An 18,136-nucleotide genomic window follows, 5' to 3' on the forward strand; every position below is an offset into this window, starting at 1 on the left:
CCCTATATATGCTAGAAAACATAAAACAAATAATAAAAACAACTATAATTTACTTAAACATTATGCGTACAAAAATCCTAGCCGTCATTCCCTAAACGCACTATCGAATAAATCGATAATAAATAAATATATCAATAAGATACATAAACATTGTACATATATAAAAAATCTTTCATACCATTATACATAGATACGTTACCCATTAGGTTCCCTATAATATATCTTAACTCTCCTATATACAATATGTACAAAGGGAAATAAAAACAATTTGTACTTGCAGAAAACCGTGGAAAATAAAAACGTACAAGTGAAACGGAAATATACAATACGCGCGCATCGCATCTAACGTACACTCTTAGAAAAGTCCTTTATGCTAGTTATTATATAATACAGGCGACGGGCGTGACACCGTCTGAGATTTACAAAAATAATGTCTTATAGTGAGCTCACAGCCCACAGCCCACTACCTGTCGCACCGCTTCGCACCGCCCGCGCCATCTGCCGGACAAAGCATACACGCGGTTAGAAATGACAACGCTATACTTGCAGTAATGTTTTATTCAACGTGCCAATATAAATAAACCTGTATTATGTACAAAACAAATAACCAAAATAAACTGTAAAATACCAAACAATACCTAAGTTAAAATAATATTACGTTATCATAGAAAAAAATATGTTTACGTTAAGTTCGAACCTAGTGTCAAAACGACAGGGACACATAATAATAACGTCACATTACGTAACGTGTAGCGTGCATTACCTAAATCTACATAAGGTTACTACTGAGTATATAATAATTATATAATTCTTATAGGCTATCCTCTCCTACCCCACTTTAACCCCTTCACTCCCGTTTTGTACCCATAAGCTGTGCTATACATATTGATATTCCACTGATCTTCTTGACAGTTGGATGTGGCAGGAGTGAGTCGTGGGGGCCCCCTATTTTTCGCTGTATCGTACTGCCCCGATTGGGCATCAGGTAAACCAGTGCAATGCCTCAAACTGGCACCACCATATCCCATAAGGTTGTTATGTCTCCAAGTGGCCATACCGGTGTTTTCGGTAGGAGGTCTCGTCTCTTCGTCATCAGGTAAGGCAAGACCAAACTCCCGTCGTAATCGTAAGCTTAGGTTTTCCCTTTGTCGCTCCGTGGCTGTTGGCTGAGCGTCAAACACACCTGTAAAAACAGAAACGAGTTTTAAACAATAGCTCGAATTATTGAGTATTTTCGTAATAATAGCTACGAAGGTAATACATTCAATGCAAGAAAATTCAATTGACAATTCTTTATTATTTGACTATAATTTTGGAACAATACTAAGATTGACTGTACCTAAATATACAAATTTAATTACATAATTTCAAATGTTTTATTGCAAAAACAACCTTAGAGTAAATGTTTTGCATCATAAATAGTCTACTAAAACCTACTAAAACCAACTTTGAACTTTTTAGGTTTGCTAAAACTGAAAACAGTAACCCCATTCTGCGAACGACACATTAAACGCTGTGGTGGCTTTAAAAATAGTTTGCACTGGTGCATTCTATAAAATGAATTCTCGCGATTACGACTGCAATAAGAACTTTATAAGTAGCATAGGTGTCGGATTATCTCACCGAGTGAGCATGTGGGTGTAAAATAAAAAATCCTCGTATGAATATTAGTTAGAATTCTGTACGGCGCAGTTGTGTTTACACTCTTGTAGTCAAGGTCGAAGTGGTAATGATTTTAGTCTTTATTGCGGCGCTCCTCGCTCGTATATGCGCGGCCAACGTTATTGCTTTGTGTTAACCATTTAAACAGTTTCTGTTTGTTTTATTGAGATGTTTCCTTTAGATTAAGTACTATTTATGCCTTATAACAAGTTGCTAAAATATCTTATGTTTACAAGACAACTTTTATGGGCCTCTAATACAAAACATTGTTTTTAACTCAACTTGTTTTCATTTGACCTTGGACTTAATTGAGGTGCCGAATATTTAATAAACCATAGCTTCTAATGGTTATTGAACAAAAAACAACGCAATTAGAACCGCATTGTATAATCCTATTTTACCTAAATGTTATATAATATGAGACACGGCAATACAGCAGTATCATGAAATTGCAACTATACAATATTTATTAAAACACTACTTTCGATTGCCATTCTACCTACACGCGCATACAATTTATACATTTATACATATTGATAAAGTAGACACGCGTAAAGTTGCTATGGAAATACATGACATAACAACACAGTTTGCATGAAACTCTGTTATCAATGAATTTAACACAAGAACATACGAGGCATCGATAAACTAAGGTCGATTATTGCATAACGAAAATGACTACACGACAATTCATTATTAAGTTCATTTCATTATGTTTTACCCGCGACTCACCGATATTAAATATGCAAGCATTCATTATGAGAAAATACAATGATTCTTTAGTTTACAGTAAAATAAAATGTATGTATATTTTAATGTGTATTGTAAAATGAAAGTGCATTAGAAATTCGCAATGCATCGGTTGCGCGGTGCGAGTAAGGACCGGTCTCTACGCACACATAGTGAAGTTGCTAGCCAGCTAGCGTGATAGTCTCATAATAACATACGTATACTGCTACACAGATCCCTTTGTAGTTCGCTATAATTAATGATCCCGAACGACCGGCTATAAATTAATGACTACGATAGTTAGGCGAAGTACTTGTCGCTTTATACAACAATATTTATTGCGAAGGATCAGTACCAGTCTCTGTGTAGAGACTAGAGATAGCTTTCAAGGCACCACATAATTATTGGTTGTACTCAATAATATTATTATGTTCAAAGTTACATTTTTCCACAGTTCCCTTTTGAAAGTGTATTCACGGAGGAAGCGTAACAAGCCACGACGGTAATTGGCTATGACAGCACGTAAGCCATGCGCGGGACCAACTACCAATTGAATTAATTGCCGGCGTGCTCCACTTGACGACATAATTGTCTACAATACGATGATGCAGTTTCATAATAACATTCTGATTTTATAGAGTTAAATTCAAATTAGGCTGCGTGTGTACTTATACCAGAGTGATATTATTGTATAGTAGTCTATTGATACCAACTAGAATTTACTCTGAGTTATTGAGTTAATGCTGGGGGATAAACAGGTAAATCACCTTTAGGCAAGTGGGAGGCGGCCAGTTCCCGGTGCAGTCGCTGCTCGAGGTCGTCGGCGGCGGCCTGCGCGGCCTGGTCGAGGCGCTGCGGCGACAGCGAGGCGGCGCCCGAGGACTCGCTCGACCACTCGGGGGCCGCCTCCCCGCCGGAGCCCGCCTCGCCTGCCTCGCCGGCCTCACTCGACGACCCGCCGCCGCCCTCTTCCGTACACCCGCCTTTGTGCCGCTTACGGTACTCCGTTATAGAGAGCTGTGCATATACATACATACATCTTATTACTATTTATTCATAGAATATTTAATTAATAAAATGAATTTGCACTAAGTACAGAAAATGGAAAACTTGTTATGATGAATAATAATTTTTATGCATAGGTAGGACAAGTAGAGCTGAGTATCACTATGAACATTGTAGTGTTATTTGTCGCATTCCTGTACAGTTTTATTTTCTCTATTTGTTCAAGTGTTTATTACAGAACCAACATATTTTTGTCGATGATCACAAAATCTTGGCTGAGTTCCAGATCAAACTTACCAGCCTTCGACGACATCTCGGTGTCAATAAAGTGTGACCAGCATACTCATAATATTCATTCGACAAGCTCAGTTTATATCGAATCTTCGTCGAGTACCGATAACTGTGCCCTAGCATTAGAATAACATCCGTCGCCGTATCGGTCGATGCACTGTTTTGAAATACTCGACAGCCAACACACGGCAAAGTGGAAATTCTATTCTATACCATTATATTGTTCATATTGTACACTTTACAAAGAAATATCAGCAACTGAGAATGAGAGTCATAATCGAAAGTAACCTTTAACTATTCATAAAGATAAAGAAATGATTAGAATAAATAAACAATTAGATATGAATTACATAACTCATTCAAGTGTAAATAAAAACATGTTACACATCTAATAGTAGTAGCTTAGTAAAGAAGTTCTCAGTGGGACGGATATCACGTGGACATCAGTTTTTACCATTATCTAATCTGCGACCTTGGTCTGGTTTAACATGCTCTGACACAACAGCTCTGAACATTTAATTAGTAGGCAACTTTATTATGTTTTCCAATGCCTTCAGACTCAGGAAAGGACATGAAACACATTTTAAACTTAGCTCTTGCTCTAAGTACAATATAATGATAATACAATGGGTGTTTAACAAGCACTCACCTTCCTTCTTACAGGTTTAGGTTTTTCTACAGGCGGAGGGTTCAGTCTGGGGTCGTTGGTTCGCGGGCAATAAGGCTTTGCGAGTGGTTTGGGGGATGGAGCTAACAAACTCGCTTTATTTGAACTGTTGAGCACCCCTGATAATATTACACTGTTATTTGAGTCCATATTATTCACTCGCGTTAATATCTCCTGGACGCTCTTCAGATCGTCTGCTGGCGTAATACTGTCCTTGTCAAACAAACTACTATCTAAACTTGTAGTCCTATCTATTGCACTCTTTATTATAGACATGTTCGGTACGTTCTCATTTATTGAACTGTCCATGTTGAACGACTGAGACATATTGCTGAATATACCGGAGAAAAGTCCTGTTGAACTAAACCGCGACGAGAACGGTAGCGTTGAGTTCTCTAACACGGACGGCCTGTCGATTGAGAAGGGTTTCTCAATTTTATCAAGCTTTTCTACAACAGGTGATGCTGGGCGAATTGTTGGCTTCACAGGCTTCATGGGTTCCTCTGGTAGAGGTATTGTTTCTGGAGGCGGTATTACAGGCATCGGACTCGGTTCCTCTGGCAAAGGTATGTTCTCTGGTGCCGGAGAGGTATTGACTCTACAGGCGGCAGAGGTATGTTCTCGGGTGAAACATGAACTTTGACGTCATCATGGACTGAATTGCTCATGTCGTCGTGAATGTCTCCATTAATTTCTATGGATTTAGACGACGTATCGTTCTCCGTTCTCAGCTGCACGCTAATCTGATCATCCACCATGTTGAGGTCGAAGTTTAGGTTTACTTTCTTTCGTTTTTCCTTGGGTTTCTTATTTCTACTCTTTAATATTTGTATGTTCTCTGTGTGGAATGAATGTATTTTCTTCTGAATGTCATCCATCTCGTCGCGTTGTGGTGACGAGTTCCCACTGGTGTCTGCTGACTGACAGCTGTTTAGTTTATCATTTGGGCTCTCGATTCCCTTCACGTCTATGCTAAGATCGATAGACTCTTGTATTTTTGGCTGTGCAGGTATTGTTGTATCTATTTCCATTGGCACTACTTTATTGTAATTACTTTCATCCATTTCAACATTATTGTTGTTAGCTTTTATGTCATCTGGTTTAGGTATTTCAGGTGGGAGTTCATCTTCAGGTGTCGGAACTCCTATAATTCTCCTTATGTTCTCGCTGTCATGTGGACCCTTTATATTCATATTCAACATGTCATTATCTATGGTGCATTGGTCATCAGATCCCTGTCCGCTGTCCGAACGAGTTCTATCTCTAGCATATAAACTATCGTACATAATATTTCTGACTTTAAATTGCCTCGTCAACGGCTGCACGTCATCTTTGACCGGAGAGTCTTCTGACGTTAAAATAGGCGAGGTTTCGTCATTACACTGTATAACAAAACACTTCTATTAGTTCTACTAATACAATATTAAAAATATTTTTAATAAGATATTATTGAGTAGCTACTTACAGGCACAATATTGTTTTGTTCGCAAGAAAGCGACTCTCTTGCTAGTCGTCGTTTCTTTAATGGCGTTACCATTTCGTTGGGAGGCGATTCTGAAACAAACACATCTAAAATGAACATAGAATTACTGGTTCAACATTGGAAACAAATATGTATATTTCAAGCAGAATTACAAACCTGCAACAGGCGAATCACTCTCCTCGCTGATGGCCTGTCGCAGCCACCGCTTCTTGGCGCTGTGTTGTTGTATCACGGGCGGCGCCACCTCGGCCACCTCGGCAGGCGGCGTACTCCTCGTTATTCGCTTGGCTTTCTTCGGAGGTTTATTTCGATCCCTCCCGGGTGTTCTAGGGGGCGAAGCTCTACTGTCTTCTTCATGTTCCAAGTCATTCCCCCACTTAAATCGCCAATCATAGTTGATGCGACTCGAACTAAACTTTCTAACGATGGTGCGGCGACCAAGGTAGGTCTGTAAGGAGATCTATAAGGTGATGGTGTACGTTCAGGCGACCTTCCTATCCATTCAGTCGCCATTGTTTTCTTAGTTTTTGGTAATTTAAAGGCGGATTCAACAGAACCAACAGCTGCTTCAACCAATAAGCATGCAGAGCTCAACCCGAGTTCCTGTAATGAAAAGTTTCAATGTAGTAACATACGATTTAGAACCCAATTACTGTTTATTATAATGCCAATTGTACATACTTCATGGGGGCCATCGTTGGTGCGGTCGTGGTCGACGTTGGGTGGTGGGAGCGCATGGTCGCGGCGCGCCGGGCCAGCCCGCGGCGGCGTCAGCGGAGGCGGCTGGGCCTCGTCGCCCGACGTTACCATGTCGCTGTCTGCAGAGTTCAAGCGCCGCCGGTTCGACTGCGACGTCGTGCGAGCACGACCCTTGCGCCTGATCATACATACACCATGAATATTCGCAAATAATTACAGCAATTTAAAATACAAGAAGCAGATGTCAATATTAGTAAACAGCTTTGTAATGTCGCTTAACTTTGAAATTATAATACTTTACACAAAGATGAATACTTACTTTTTCCTCTTTTTAGTAGTGTTGTGAATTTCTTCATCTTCATCCTTATCATTAGCATTAGGATGTGGATCAGACTCTCGCCTCTTCTGCCTTTCTTTCACTTCCTGTTTGCGCTGTTCGGCTTTTTCCATGCGTTCAAACGCCTTCATTATAGCTTCCATCTTACGTTCCTCGCGCGTCTGTAATTTAGATACAGGTTTAGAATTTTGTCTCGTCCCAAGGCTTGGAGGCTGAGTTTCACTTGAGTTTTTCGAACTCACCATCTTTCTCTTTTCTTTTTCTTTATTATTAGTCTGTATTTTATCTTGAGAATCATCAGTTTTATCATCCAGAGAGTCTTGATTCACGCAAGTTGTCCGACTGGACCTCGATGATCTGTCATGGCATGCTGACTTGGCCATAAATTCTCTAGTCACTGGTCTATCTTCTTCTATTTTTATTTCTTCTTTAGGTTTCTTTTCTTCAACCTTTTCTGGTTTCTCTTCATCAGAATACACTGGTTCCTTCTCTAGTTTAAATTCCTTCACCTCTTTTACTTCTGCTTTCGAGATGATCGTTGGTCTGGGTTCTTCTACAGGTGGAAGTGGGATTAACTCGTGTTTTACTTCTTCAAATTTATTTTCAACAGTTTCCGACTTACAGAAGTCACGTTCATCTTCTTCAGGCTTCATCTCCTCTTTGGCTATCAGATCTATTTCAGTTTTAATTTCTTCTATCGGCTCAGGTTTAGGCGGTTCATCAAAGTTTAATGCCATCACAGCTGTCTTGACAGGTGATAGAGGAGGGTATTCATGTTTAATTTGCTGTGGAGATTTCTTCTCAGATTTCATCGCAGATATTTGTTGAGTATATTCTTTAACTGGAGTAGTGGCGGCAGGAGGGAGCGGTGGAGATACTGGTGATGAAGAACTGAAGCATCTATTTCTGCTCCTTTTCTCTCTAGGCGGATAGTCCACACTCTTTCGGGACGCTAACGTGTTGAGGCCGTTCACTTTGCAATGTTTTGGATTTCCGCATGCACATGGCTGTTTACTGCCATCAGCATCGTGTCCAACAGTTATTTCAGTGTTAGACTGGATAACTCCAATACTAACTAAATAAACATGCAATGTGCCTTTGACTATGCAGTGTTGTAACTCTGCATTTGGTTTACACGATCTACGTACGAATCTTGCTTCATTCCCGTATGTTCTAGTATCTATGCATATTTGCGTGTTATCTTTAGGTAACCTGTAGAAGAAGACAAACGGTCCCGGTTTCTGGCTACCTGCTCTAGCAGTATTTTGTAATTGTGGTCGATGCTGGTTTGATAACATATATTTGCCACGTAACTCTATTACTGGAGTATTTTCTTTTAAGTCCTTAGTAGCAATCAGAATCTTTCCACCTGCGTGGGGCACAGTGGTACATAAATGCGCGTTCATAGCATACGCCATGTTAGGAGTATTACCAAGTTTATTGCTATATTTCATAATCTTAGCCCTCAACTCTGGACTGTAATGGTTCGTCACAGCAAGTTCGTACGAGTCTTGGAAATGTGACTGATTCGACATGGTTGAACTGTATTTACTTCTGTTAAGCATCATTTCCTTTTTGCGTTTTACGCGTTTTTCCGATAGTTTTCTTTTCGTGCCTTTTCGCACAACTTCTGTTTTCTTCGGCCTCTTAGGTCCTCGCTTAGGTAAAGTTAGTGTCGATGGTTGTGGAAGTGGTGGAAGCACTGGTATAGCGGAGTTGTATGTGGTGACACATGAACCACTTGTATTGGTATATGTGGTGACAGTCAGTAATCGTTTCCTTCTCTGTCCTGGAGGACGGCTGCTTTCAGACGAGTCCGTATCTGACGCACCAAGGGCGCTGAGTTCTTCTCTCTTCCTCATCTGTATAGCTCGGGCGTGTCGTCGGTCTATGGGCCGGGGAAGGCAGATCTCGCACTGGTATGCGTCTGGTATGTTCTGCCTATCAATACCCATACAGTCAACGTGCTGCCACTCACCGCAACGGTCGCAACAGATCATGTAACCGTCGTCGTGAGTGAAGTCACAGATGCATCTTGTCTTGCCTTCTTCCTCGCCTTCAGGTGCAGTTTCAGTGTCACTACCTCCCCTGTTGGCTTTCCGGTCTCCGTCAATAGATGAAATAACTGAAGCAGCGTCGTCGTCTGGCGGCGGAGGTGGTGGTGGTTTATATGTGACCGGTGCCATTTGTATAGAAGAAACTGGTACAGGTGTTCCAATAACGCTAGTAGGCACTGCTAAAGGCATTTCATAAGACGCTGTGGACATGATTACGGGTGAATTGCGTTTTAAAGGACTCATAGGAGATGTAGTTAATGTGGGTGAAATTATGGTGGGAGGCGGGCCAGTGGATACCGGCGTCGTAGGCGGAGTGGCTGAAGGCTGCTTCTGCGCGGGCTGAGCGTAAGTGTGATCCAACATCACAAAGGCTAGGGGCTGGAAGGAATATCTTCTTAGTTCTTCTGAAAGATTTGGTCTTTCTTCCATGCCAATAATGTCGTCTTCAGTGAGTAATGTTGATTTGTCGCCACTGAAACAAAATAAAAGGTAATTTTAACATAAAATTTTAATTCTAGAATAATTAATGAATGGTATACAGTTAATATATACTCACACAACAATTCTTTTTTGATTGACTGGTTTAACTTCCACTGGTTCCTCGGGTGTAGGCGGTAAAGGAGTAAGGTTATGATTTACCGATGCAGTATTTGATTGCAACATCAGTTTTGGTTGTGATAATGATTGCAATATCTGTGCAGTCAACTGTTGGTTAGTAACTTGCGATACTGTTGATATTGGATTTTCTGCAGTTCCATATGTTTGAACATATCGCAAATTAGGTGTAGATCCTGACTGCACATAATGCGGTCCCTTAGGTAAACTGGTACTTATAGGAGCTGTAGAAATCAAAACAGGTCCACATGGTGACTGTAACACTAAACGTTCCGTTTTCGAAGGGAATTTTGAGAGAGGTAGAGGTTGACTCTTATGTGTAGGACTGCCTACTTTTTGGATGACTTTTGATGTATTTGACTCTGTTACTCCATAACTTGGCTGCTGATTCTTGTATGTGACACTGGCAACTGGCCAAGTTTTTGCCTCTGATTTGTTAATTGACCCAGTCTGTTGTATTATTTTTATTGGCCTTGATTGGTTCTTTTGGTTAGAAACTTGTCCAGAGCTTTTCGAACCCTTAAAAGTGTTCACAGATTTCCTTCCAGAATGTACAGACATTTTATTGGGTCCAGAAACCACACGAGACAATATATGACATTGCGAGTTACCTGATGAGGCAGCAACCATAGTATTTAGATTAGCACCATTGTTTACCTTATTCAATGTTTTATTTAGGTTTGTGCTTTTGGTAAAATTGTGACTGTAGGACGTATTTTTAATTGGGCTATTGTTCACAACATTTGGCGATAGAGTAGAGCATCCAATCAATGATTGATTTTTCGGAGGTTTAGTGCAAAGAACTGAATTGCCCAATTTGTAAACATGATTTTGAGTTCCATATACAGGTGCAATTTCCTTTCCCGTTAAATATTGTTGATTGTAATTTGGGTTCTTGGGAATAGATATGTTACTTAATATTTGGACTTTAGAAGTCTTGGGTCTGCTTATAAAGTTAGTCTCAGCGACAATGTTTGCTCTTCTTGGTTGATTGGCATCATTAACATAACTCTCACTAGTGATAATGATTTGTGACACACCAGCTTGTGATCTCTCATCATCTATCTTATTGGGGTCATTTGTAGCAGCACTGGTGGCAAGTATTGTAGGCAGCCATAGGGTTTGGTTTCCGGATACATCTTGTACATTCTGTATAGACGTAATGTTTCCAACAGCTGCATCAACGTTTATTGTAAAGTTCTGAGGCAATTTAGTTACATTTTGAACAATTGCAGTGCTCAGTGGTGCTTGTATAAGGGTTGTGGGATTTTCTACATAATTGTCATCATTTGAATCTTCTGTCTCTTGTAACATAGGGTATGCTGGGCGTCCGACATTATCTATAGCCTCTCCAAGCCTTACAATGCCACCACAGAGGGAATCAACAGACATGTCAGTATCACAGTGTTTCTCAGCAATGTGATATTCAACTTCTTTCTCTACTTTGTGCACAGATTGAATGATACTTTCAGGGTTTGTAGAATCAGGTTCAGGATCACCTTGAGTGGGAGACAAGGGCAGGGCCCTCAACACAGGAGTTCTCACACTAGATACATTCATATTCGCTAATTTGTGATCCAATACATGTTCATAAACATTTTCACTGGAGGTGGTCGGCCCGTAATCCTATAACAAAACATTAAATCAAATTAATCTTTGTGGAATTCAGGTAACACAGATGATACACATAATTTCGTATTTGTAATGAAATGTGTCAGTTTTGCATAATGTGCATAAATATACATAACAAATTATACATACAACTGTTCACCAACAATACATGTTCTTCAAGCACTTGACAGTAACTATACAAATTGATAGTGGACTTTTATTCCTTGAGATTTTTACACTATAGACTCACTAACAGAATAATCCTGAGATGGTATAAAATAGAATTAAAAGGTCCTAAATCTACTGGTTGATACTATATTCCCAGAACATATTTTGCAGGCTATCAAGTACCAACAGGATTTATAAACTGAGAAAATATCATATTGCTTCATTTATGACACAAATACACATATAGCAACTTTCAAGTTACTCACCAAAAACCTGTAAAACTAAAACTTAAGAGGATATCAATGAATACAAGGTGGATTTTTTTTTTCAAAACTTTATTTATTACAATGTCCAAGAGCTGAAAAATATCTCATGTTATGACTTTTACTACATTATGTACACATAAAAATATATAGGTAGGACTAGTCTATATTCAGATAGAATACCTCTCACAATAAGAACCTGGTCATAAGCATTTCACATGCAGTTAGTTGGTAACAAGTAGGAATTATAAAATTGTGTAACTTGTGGTGCAGGAAGTAGGAAAGCAGAGTAGGAACATGATGTTATTGGTTACAAAATCATAATATTTACAAATATAGTGCTAGGTGACTGGTTATGTGTCCATGTCAGCAGGACTATCTAGGACCTTGGTAGTGTGTGTAATGTTAGTAAATGCGTTGTACTCACTTGCCGGGCCGCTGGTTCGTATTCTGGTGTGGCTGACATAACGTATATACTATCATCTTGGGTCAAACCCGAGATGACGCCTTGGAGTGCACCTCGGCCCCCAAATTTTATTTCATGTGACTGCAACCGAAAATCTATTCTTTACCCATATATCTTCAAAATGATCAGGTATACGTGCGTCGCACACCATAATGTTCTTGGTAAAATATTTTTAGTCCACAAATAGGATACGACCGCCGAGGTCATTGTTCCACAAAACTATTTGAAAGTCACTTTATTTTGTACCCTACGAGAAAATATAAAGTATAACACCAAAATAATACATAATAAACGTAAGAGAAAAGGAATAAATGCGTAAAATAAACGAATAGGTTAATCCACTGCCGCCATTATTGTAGCACGGAAACTGAAATGTCTCGGTAATAAACATCAAAAAAAGTAAACACAATACTAATAAGATATTTTTAACTGAAATCTTACCGTAAGATAGTAGTTTAACTCGAAATATTTAACTTTACCGTGCTACTAATTCACCTTAGTAACAAAGACATCAGAAATATAAGTACATACGAAAATGAGGTTTGTATATTTATATCCCCTCAATAAAATTATAATGAATTAATTATACCGAAAACGTTAGTAATTGTTAATTGGAATAAGGAATAAACTAAATATTTATAGAAAATGACAACATCACAATAGCTAAGAAGTATGAAATCCAGATGTAAACACTTTTCGAGAAAATACTGAAGGAAACTTGTACTGACCTGTAAATAAGCAATTTTACAACACGTAGGACGTAGCGAAACTATTTCCATCAAATAATTGCATAGCACGTAATAAATAGGCCTCAAAGTCCGTAACTACGACCAAAACATTCACAAGAGTCGAAGATGGCGGCCATTGCATTTTCTTGATACAAAACAACGGGGGTTTCATGAAACATGTCGAACTACTAAGTGCTTCCGGTCAAGCGAGTAAAATTTATTTCAATATTTTTTTACAGTCAATAAAATAATGTTTTAGTAACCAAATCCATAATAAAATATTAAAAAATATTTTTAAAGCTTTTCAATTTTGTATTTAATTAAATAAAACATTATTTTAATTTAAAAAGTATGTAAATGTACAAGCTTATTGTTTATGGATAGACTATAAAGACAATAAAGTTCTTTTTTTAATTTTTCGGAAAGAATAGACAATAAAGTACATGTTACGAATGCGTTCAAAATAATTAACTAACTATTTAGTCTATGGATAGCCCAAAACTACTATTTTCTCATTTGGCCAAAAAATAATAAAACACGAAAAGTAATAATGACAAGATAGATATTTACTTTAGAGTTGATATAAAGCCATTTTATTGGTAAATACCATAATTTTTACACTTTTTAAGTGCCAAACCAAAAGGCCCGTCGCATTCTGCAGAACAAAAGGGCCGAGCAACAGAAGGTCAAGACAGGATCAGTGGAATAATGCGAAATTACTGTTAGATTTTATAATTATTAGAATACCACTGATAACTAGTTTCTGTATTCAGTCCATTACCTTACTCATGGATCCCGCTGTAATTAATGTTTGTATAATTTCTATTAATATTATGATAAATTGATAATGTGAATGTGGTGTTTGTTTATGTCCTTGCTGTAATTGCGTTGTGTTAAATGTTTATTATATTAATCATGTTTATTAGATCATCTATCACACTTGAACACACTGGCGGAATTATATTTCAGCGCCGTGGACTCGAACCCTTTTGCCCTCGAATACTGAAACGAGCTCGAGCCACAGGCCATACATACACACAGCCCGGTGCAATTATACGGATTTCTTTTATTTCCTTTCATGTACAAGTTTGTGAGGCCGTTAGATACACGATTGGATAACAGAGTTAGCATGGGCCATAATAAAAAATAAAAAAAATAGCCAGTGATTAGAACCACTATTTGCCTAAAATGTCATTGTAATTACAACCAATGTGAGAAACCTTTAGTTTAAAAAACCGGCCAAGTGCGAGTCGGACTCGCCCATGAAGGGTTCCGTAGCAGCAAGTATATGACATAATATCAAAGTTATAAAATAACTTGGTTTTGCATAGTGTTTGTATGAACGACAAAGTTATATTTGCGGTTTTTGAAAATGTTTTATTTCTTAAAAACTAATAATGATATCTCGTTCAAACCAATTTTCGTTGGTAGTTTCTATTGAAGTCTACAGCATATATTTTTTTTAGATTTCTCACTCTCTTATTTTAAAAGTTAGAGGGGGGGGGGACACTCATTTTTCCACTTTGGAAGCGTCTAACTTTCAAACGGTTGATTTTGACGAAAAATGGTTTTAGGAACCTTAATGTCTTTTTTAAAGACCTATCCATAGACACCCATCACGGATATGTTAGCTGAAAAATTTTTTTTTAATCAGTTCCATGTATGGAGCATGTATTCAAAATTCGAATAGCGGTTATCGAAATACATCAACCTACAGAGTTTCAACTATGTAGGCCCAACAGTTTCGGAAATAAATGGCTGTGACATACGGACGGACGGACGGACGGACGGACAGACAGACAGACATGACGAATCTATAAGGGTTCCGTTTTTTGCCATTTTGGCTACGGAACCCTAAAAAGGTTTTACAAATCTGTAAAAATGGTCTACCTAAATAATTTTATTTCAAAAACAAATTAAAACCTGTAAATAAAACAATTTGGTTTATTCCGTAGACATTATAGAATACTTAGCTAGTTATTCTCGACTATTCTAAATTGAGGCTATGGTTTACTTATTGATACGGATCCCACAGATTATAAACACAGACATAAGATTAATTATCTGTGAAACACATACCTCCGCAAGTCCGCACTTCAAATGTCAAATACACGTTTTGTATTATTTAGGTTATGTTGTTAAAAAGTGGACAAAACTAGATTATTAAATAAAAATTTTACCAGGTTACTCTAAATAATTAATAATGAGTGATTTTGTGCTAAACGACTCTGACTCAGAAGTTGATTCTGATGAGGAAGTAAGTTTCTTAGTGATATAAAAAGTTGTGACTCCGGCAAAGATCAGTCGTATTAATTTATATTTAATGACTCTTTCTTTTCTGTTTACAGCTGCAGGAGGCGTTTGCCAAGGGTTTATTGAAACCTGGTCTTAATGAAGAAATAGAAGTAACTCAAAAGAATTATGTTAATAACGTAGCAGATTTAAAATTAAAACTGAAAGACATTCAGTTAAAATTACCATGGATCGAGACGTTAGATTTGGTAACGGCAGTTGCCCCAATGGCTCCAGACGTAGCATTACAAATGCAAGAAACTGCACAGCGAAGAAAGTATGTTCTTTTTTTTAATTGTTTTGGTAAATGTATTTCACAACATTGCACCCATGCACATGTGGTAAAATGCTTTGTTTTGGTAATTTGACTGTAAAATATATCTCGAAAGATAGGCAACTAAACCTTTTTGGTATAGTAAGAAGAAATTTCTTTATTTCATGGTCATCATCACAGTCATTCCTAACCAATAAACAATGTTATTAACCTTTTTACTCGATAAGTAAGAACAATCCGTCCCTAAGACCTCCCATTGATGGACCCACTTATTCATTGATTAATATGTTAAAAGTGTCTTTTAGTAACCATTTGACATAATTATATTGACATTAACAAAAAACTGACAAACTACATTATAATGGTTGTGTTCAAAATTTGATCCAAATATTCAACATTAAAATAACAAATATAAGTAATATTGCATTTTTTTTCTAGGAATTTAAAAGAAAATAGCAAAGGACATCAAGTTTATGACCCTACTCAGGACCCAGTCCTTAATGAGTTTAAACGAGAGAACCTCTTGCATAGACAGGCTCAAGCTGCTGTTGTTGAAGGCATAAAGAAACTTAAAGATCTTGGTATCCCTACAAGAAGGTAAGAATCAAGCCTAACCTATGTAACTAAGAAATCATAAAAAAAAATGTGTACTTCCTTGAAAGAAAGTAAGGAAGAAAAAACATTTATTTGGCACCAGGCATGATGCACCAAAAACAAGACACAACAAAATTCACAGTACAAACATTAACAACACAAAAAGTCCAGCTTCACACTAATATTCTTCTGGTGTTGAGATATCTGGCTGCACTGATTACTTGCCTTCTTGCTTGCTTGCTATGGATAGTGCATGTCCATAACACACATCCATAGCATGCAGCTTTCCATATAAAAACATATTTTAGTTAAACTTGTTTCTACCAATACTAAGCTATGTGAAGCCAAACCCATCCACAGCAACATAGCATAGCATATCTCTTGTGAAAAAGCATCTTTTTTTACAAAAATCTTATCTACCTTTTCATCTAGGCTATTTCTGTCTGCTGCTGGTTGGTCAAAATTATTATTCATTTCTAACAATTATGTTTCAAATACAAACCATTTTTGCAGTTAATGATTTTATTCTAACCTGTCTAATACATTTTTGATTTCAATTCCAGACCTGATGATTACTTTGCGGAGATGGCTAAATCTGATGAGCACATGCAGAAGGTACGCAAGAACCTGATGGCGAAACAAGCAGCACAGGCACGCACGGAGAAAGTCAGACAACTGAGAGAACAGAAAAAGATAGCTAAAAGGGTCCAGGTAAAATATTCAATTTATATAACTATTGTAAAGCTGAAGACTATGGTTGTTTGAATATGTTAATCTTCTGTACCCTTACATTAACAAACGAAATGAAAGCGCGTTCGGCACACTGATTAGCCTGCCATTGACCCAACTATTCAGATCGTCTAATGTGTTCTCGTTTCAATCTCGTTAAACGTAAAGCAAATTTAAAGTAAGGGTACAGAATTAGCTATTGATTGGAATAAAAAAAAAATTGTGTTATATTGTCCATTTATCAAGGAAAACGAAGGTAAATCTCGGCTAGAGTAGTTACTACTTTATGAATATACAGTAATGTTAATTTGTTTAGTAACATCAGTCCAGTAATTTCCAGGAAAAAGAGAAAGTATGATACTATTGTAGTATGAATACATGTTCCACAAATAGTGCACTGTGCATGCAATTCCATAAATGGGATTTTACAATTATTGATTGCGTTTTTCTTTGTGTACAATTTACATAAGTGCATTTTAGTGAGTCATTTCTAGTTTCATTAACAGAAATTATGTTTTTTCCAGACTGATGCAAGGCTGAAGCAGGCTGCAGACAAGAGAGAAATGTTGGAACAATTAAAACGTGTGAGGAAAGGAAAATCGTCAGACTTGGGATTCTTAGATGACAATAAAGGTAGCAATAAGGGCAATAATAAAGGAAAGGATGGCAAAGGACCACAAAACAAAGTCAACAAACGACGAGCTATGAAAGACAAGAAATTCGGATTTGGTGGCAAAAAGAAAGGCTCTAAACTAAACACTAGGGAGTCATCCAACAACTTCGAAGGTTTCAATGGCCACGCAGCGCAGAAGAAGAATTTCAAAACTAAATCTTTCAAGGTAAATAGCAAGAAGAACCAGAGGCCAGGAAAGTCTAAAAGGAAGAACAATAAGAGATAAGAATCCATTTAGTTTTATGTTTTAGAATAAATATTTTACTATAATAATGTGTTTCTTTTGCTACATATGACTAATTTAAGACCTACACAATATGTTCTAAACAGATGTGGTTCGCGACATTTAATTTAGTAATTGACATTTGCTTATGAGCGTGGGCTGATCCTTTGACCTTTAGCTACTCTTATAGTCTGTACATAAAATTATTCTATGATAAATATCATCACAAATTGTGTAAGCAAACTAGCCAATTTTGTACCATACTTGGAATAACATTTCCAATTTTGTTGCAAAACTTGTGTTTTTGATTGCTTAAAATTATGATTTGCTATTTTATTTATGAAAGAAACGATTCCACTGCCTAAATGCTATGATTCAGACATTTTAGCCTCAATATAACATCCAAACTCATTAACAAAGAATAACATTCAATTCTTATTACACTTATTTATAATTCATCAGATTCATTACTCATCTCTTGATCTTCATCCGTCCGTCTCCAGAGTGGTAGACAGACAATGATAGAGTTTTAGATGTTAGGTTCTCTTTATTCTGACAATATGTATCAAA

At 37.5% G+C, this 18,136-nt stretch overlaps 2 protein-coding genes across 2 annotated transcripts; one reads left to right on the forward strand and one right to left on the reverse strand.

The window, feature by feature from the left end:
• Window positions 1-86: 86 nt before the first annotated feature.
• Window positions 87-12,954, reverse strand: LOC118282030 (uncharacterized). The gene is given in 14 exon segments (XM_050701366.1): window positions 87-498; window positions 1,058-1,183; window positions 3,159-3,408; window positions 4,337-4,938; window positions 4,941-5,736; window positions 5,820-5,923; window positions 5,994-6,206; window positions 6,209-6,440; window positions 6,519-6,714; window positions 6,856-7,034; window positions 7,116-9,402; window positions 9,487-11,171; window positions 12,015-12,134; window positions 12,782-12,954. Coding segments are annotated over 14 exon segments (6,876 nt in total). The 5' UTR covers window positions 12,833-12,954; the 3' UTR covers window positions 87-463.
• A 1,878-nt stretch (window positions 12,955-14,832) lies between these two features.
• On the forward strand, window positions 14,833-17,616 carry LOC118262079 (probable rRNA-processing protein EBP2 homolog). Its single transcript, XM_035573195.2, has 5 exons — window positions 14,833-15,038; window positions 15,130-15,350; window positions 15,786-15,944; window positions 16,505-16,652; window positions 17,195-17,616. Exons 1-5 carry the CDS (start codon window positions 14,985-14,987, stop codon window positions 17,567-17,569), a joined length of 957 nt encoding a protein of 318 aa, XP_035429088.1. The 5' UTR covers window positions 14,833-14,984; the 3' UTR covers window positions 17,570-17,616.
• Window positions 17,617-18,136: the final 520 nt, after the last annotated feature.

This window comes from Spodoptera frugiperda, chromosome 20, assembly GCF_023101765.2.
Source record: "Spodoptera frugiperda isolate SF20-4 chromosome 20, AGI-APGP_CSIRO_Sfru_2.0, whole genome shotgun sequence".
NCBI lineage: Eukaryota > Metazoa > Arthropoda > Insecta > Lepidoptera > Noctuidae > Spodoptera > Spodoptera frugiperda.

Excerpts from the sequence above, each read along its gene's own strand:
- LOC118262079 (XM_035573195.2), top strand. The coding sequence starts at position 14,985 with ATGAGTGATTTTGTGCTAAACGACTCTGACTCAGAAGTTGATTCTGAT. Across the intron at positions 15,039-15,129 it reads AAGTTGATTCTGATGAGGAA|CTGCAGGAGGCGTTTGCCAA; the intron begins GTAAGTTTCTTA and ends TTCTGTTTACAG. Across the intron at positions 15,945-16,504 it reads CTTGGTATCCCTACAAGAAG|ACCTGATGATTACTTTGCGG; the intron begins GTAAGAATCAAG and ends TTTCAATTCCAG.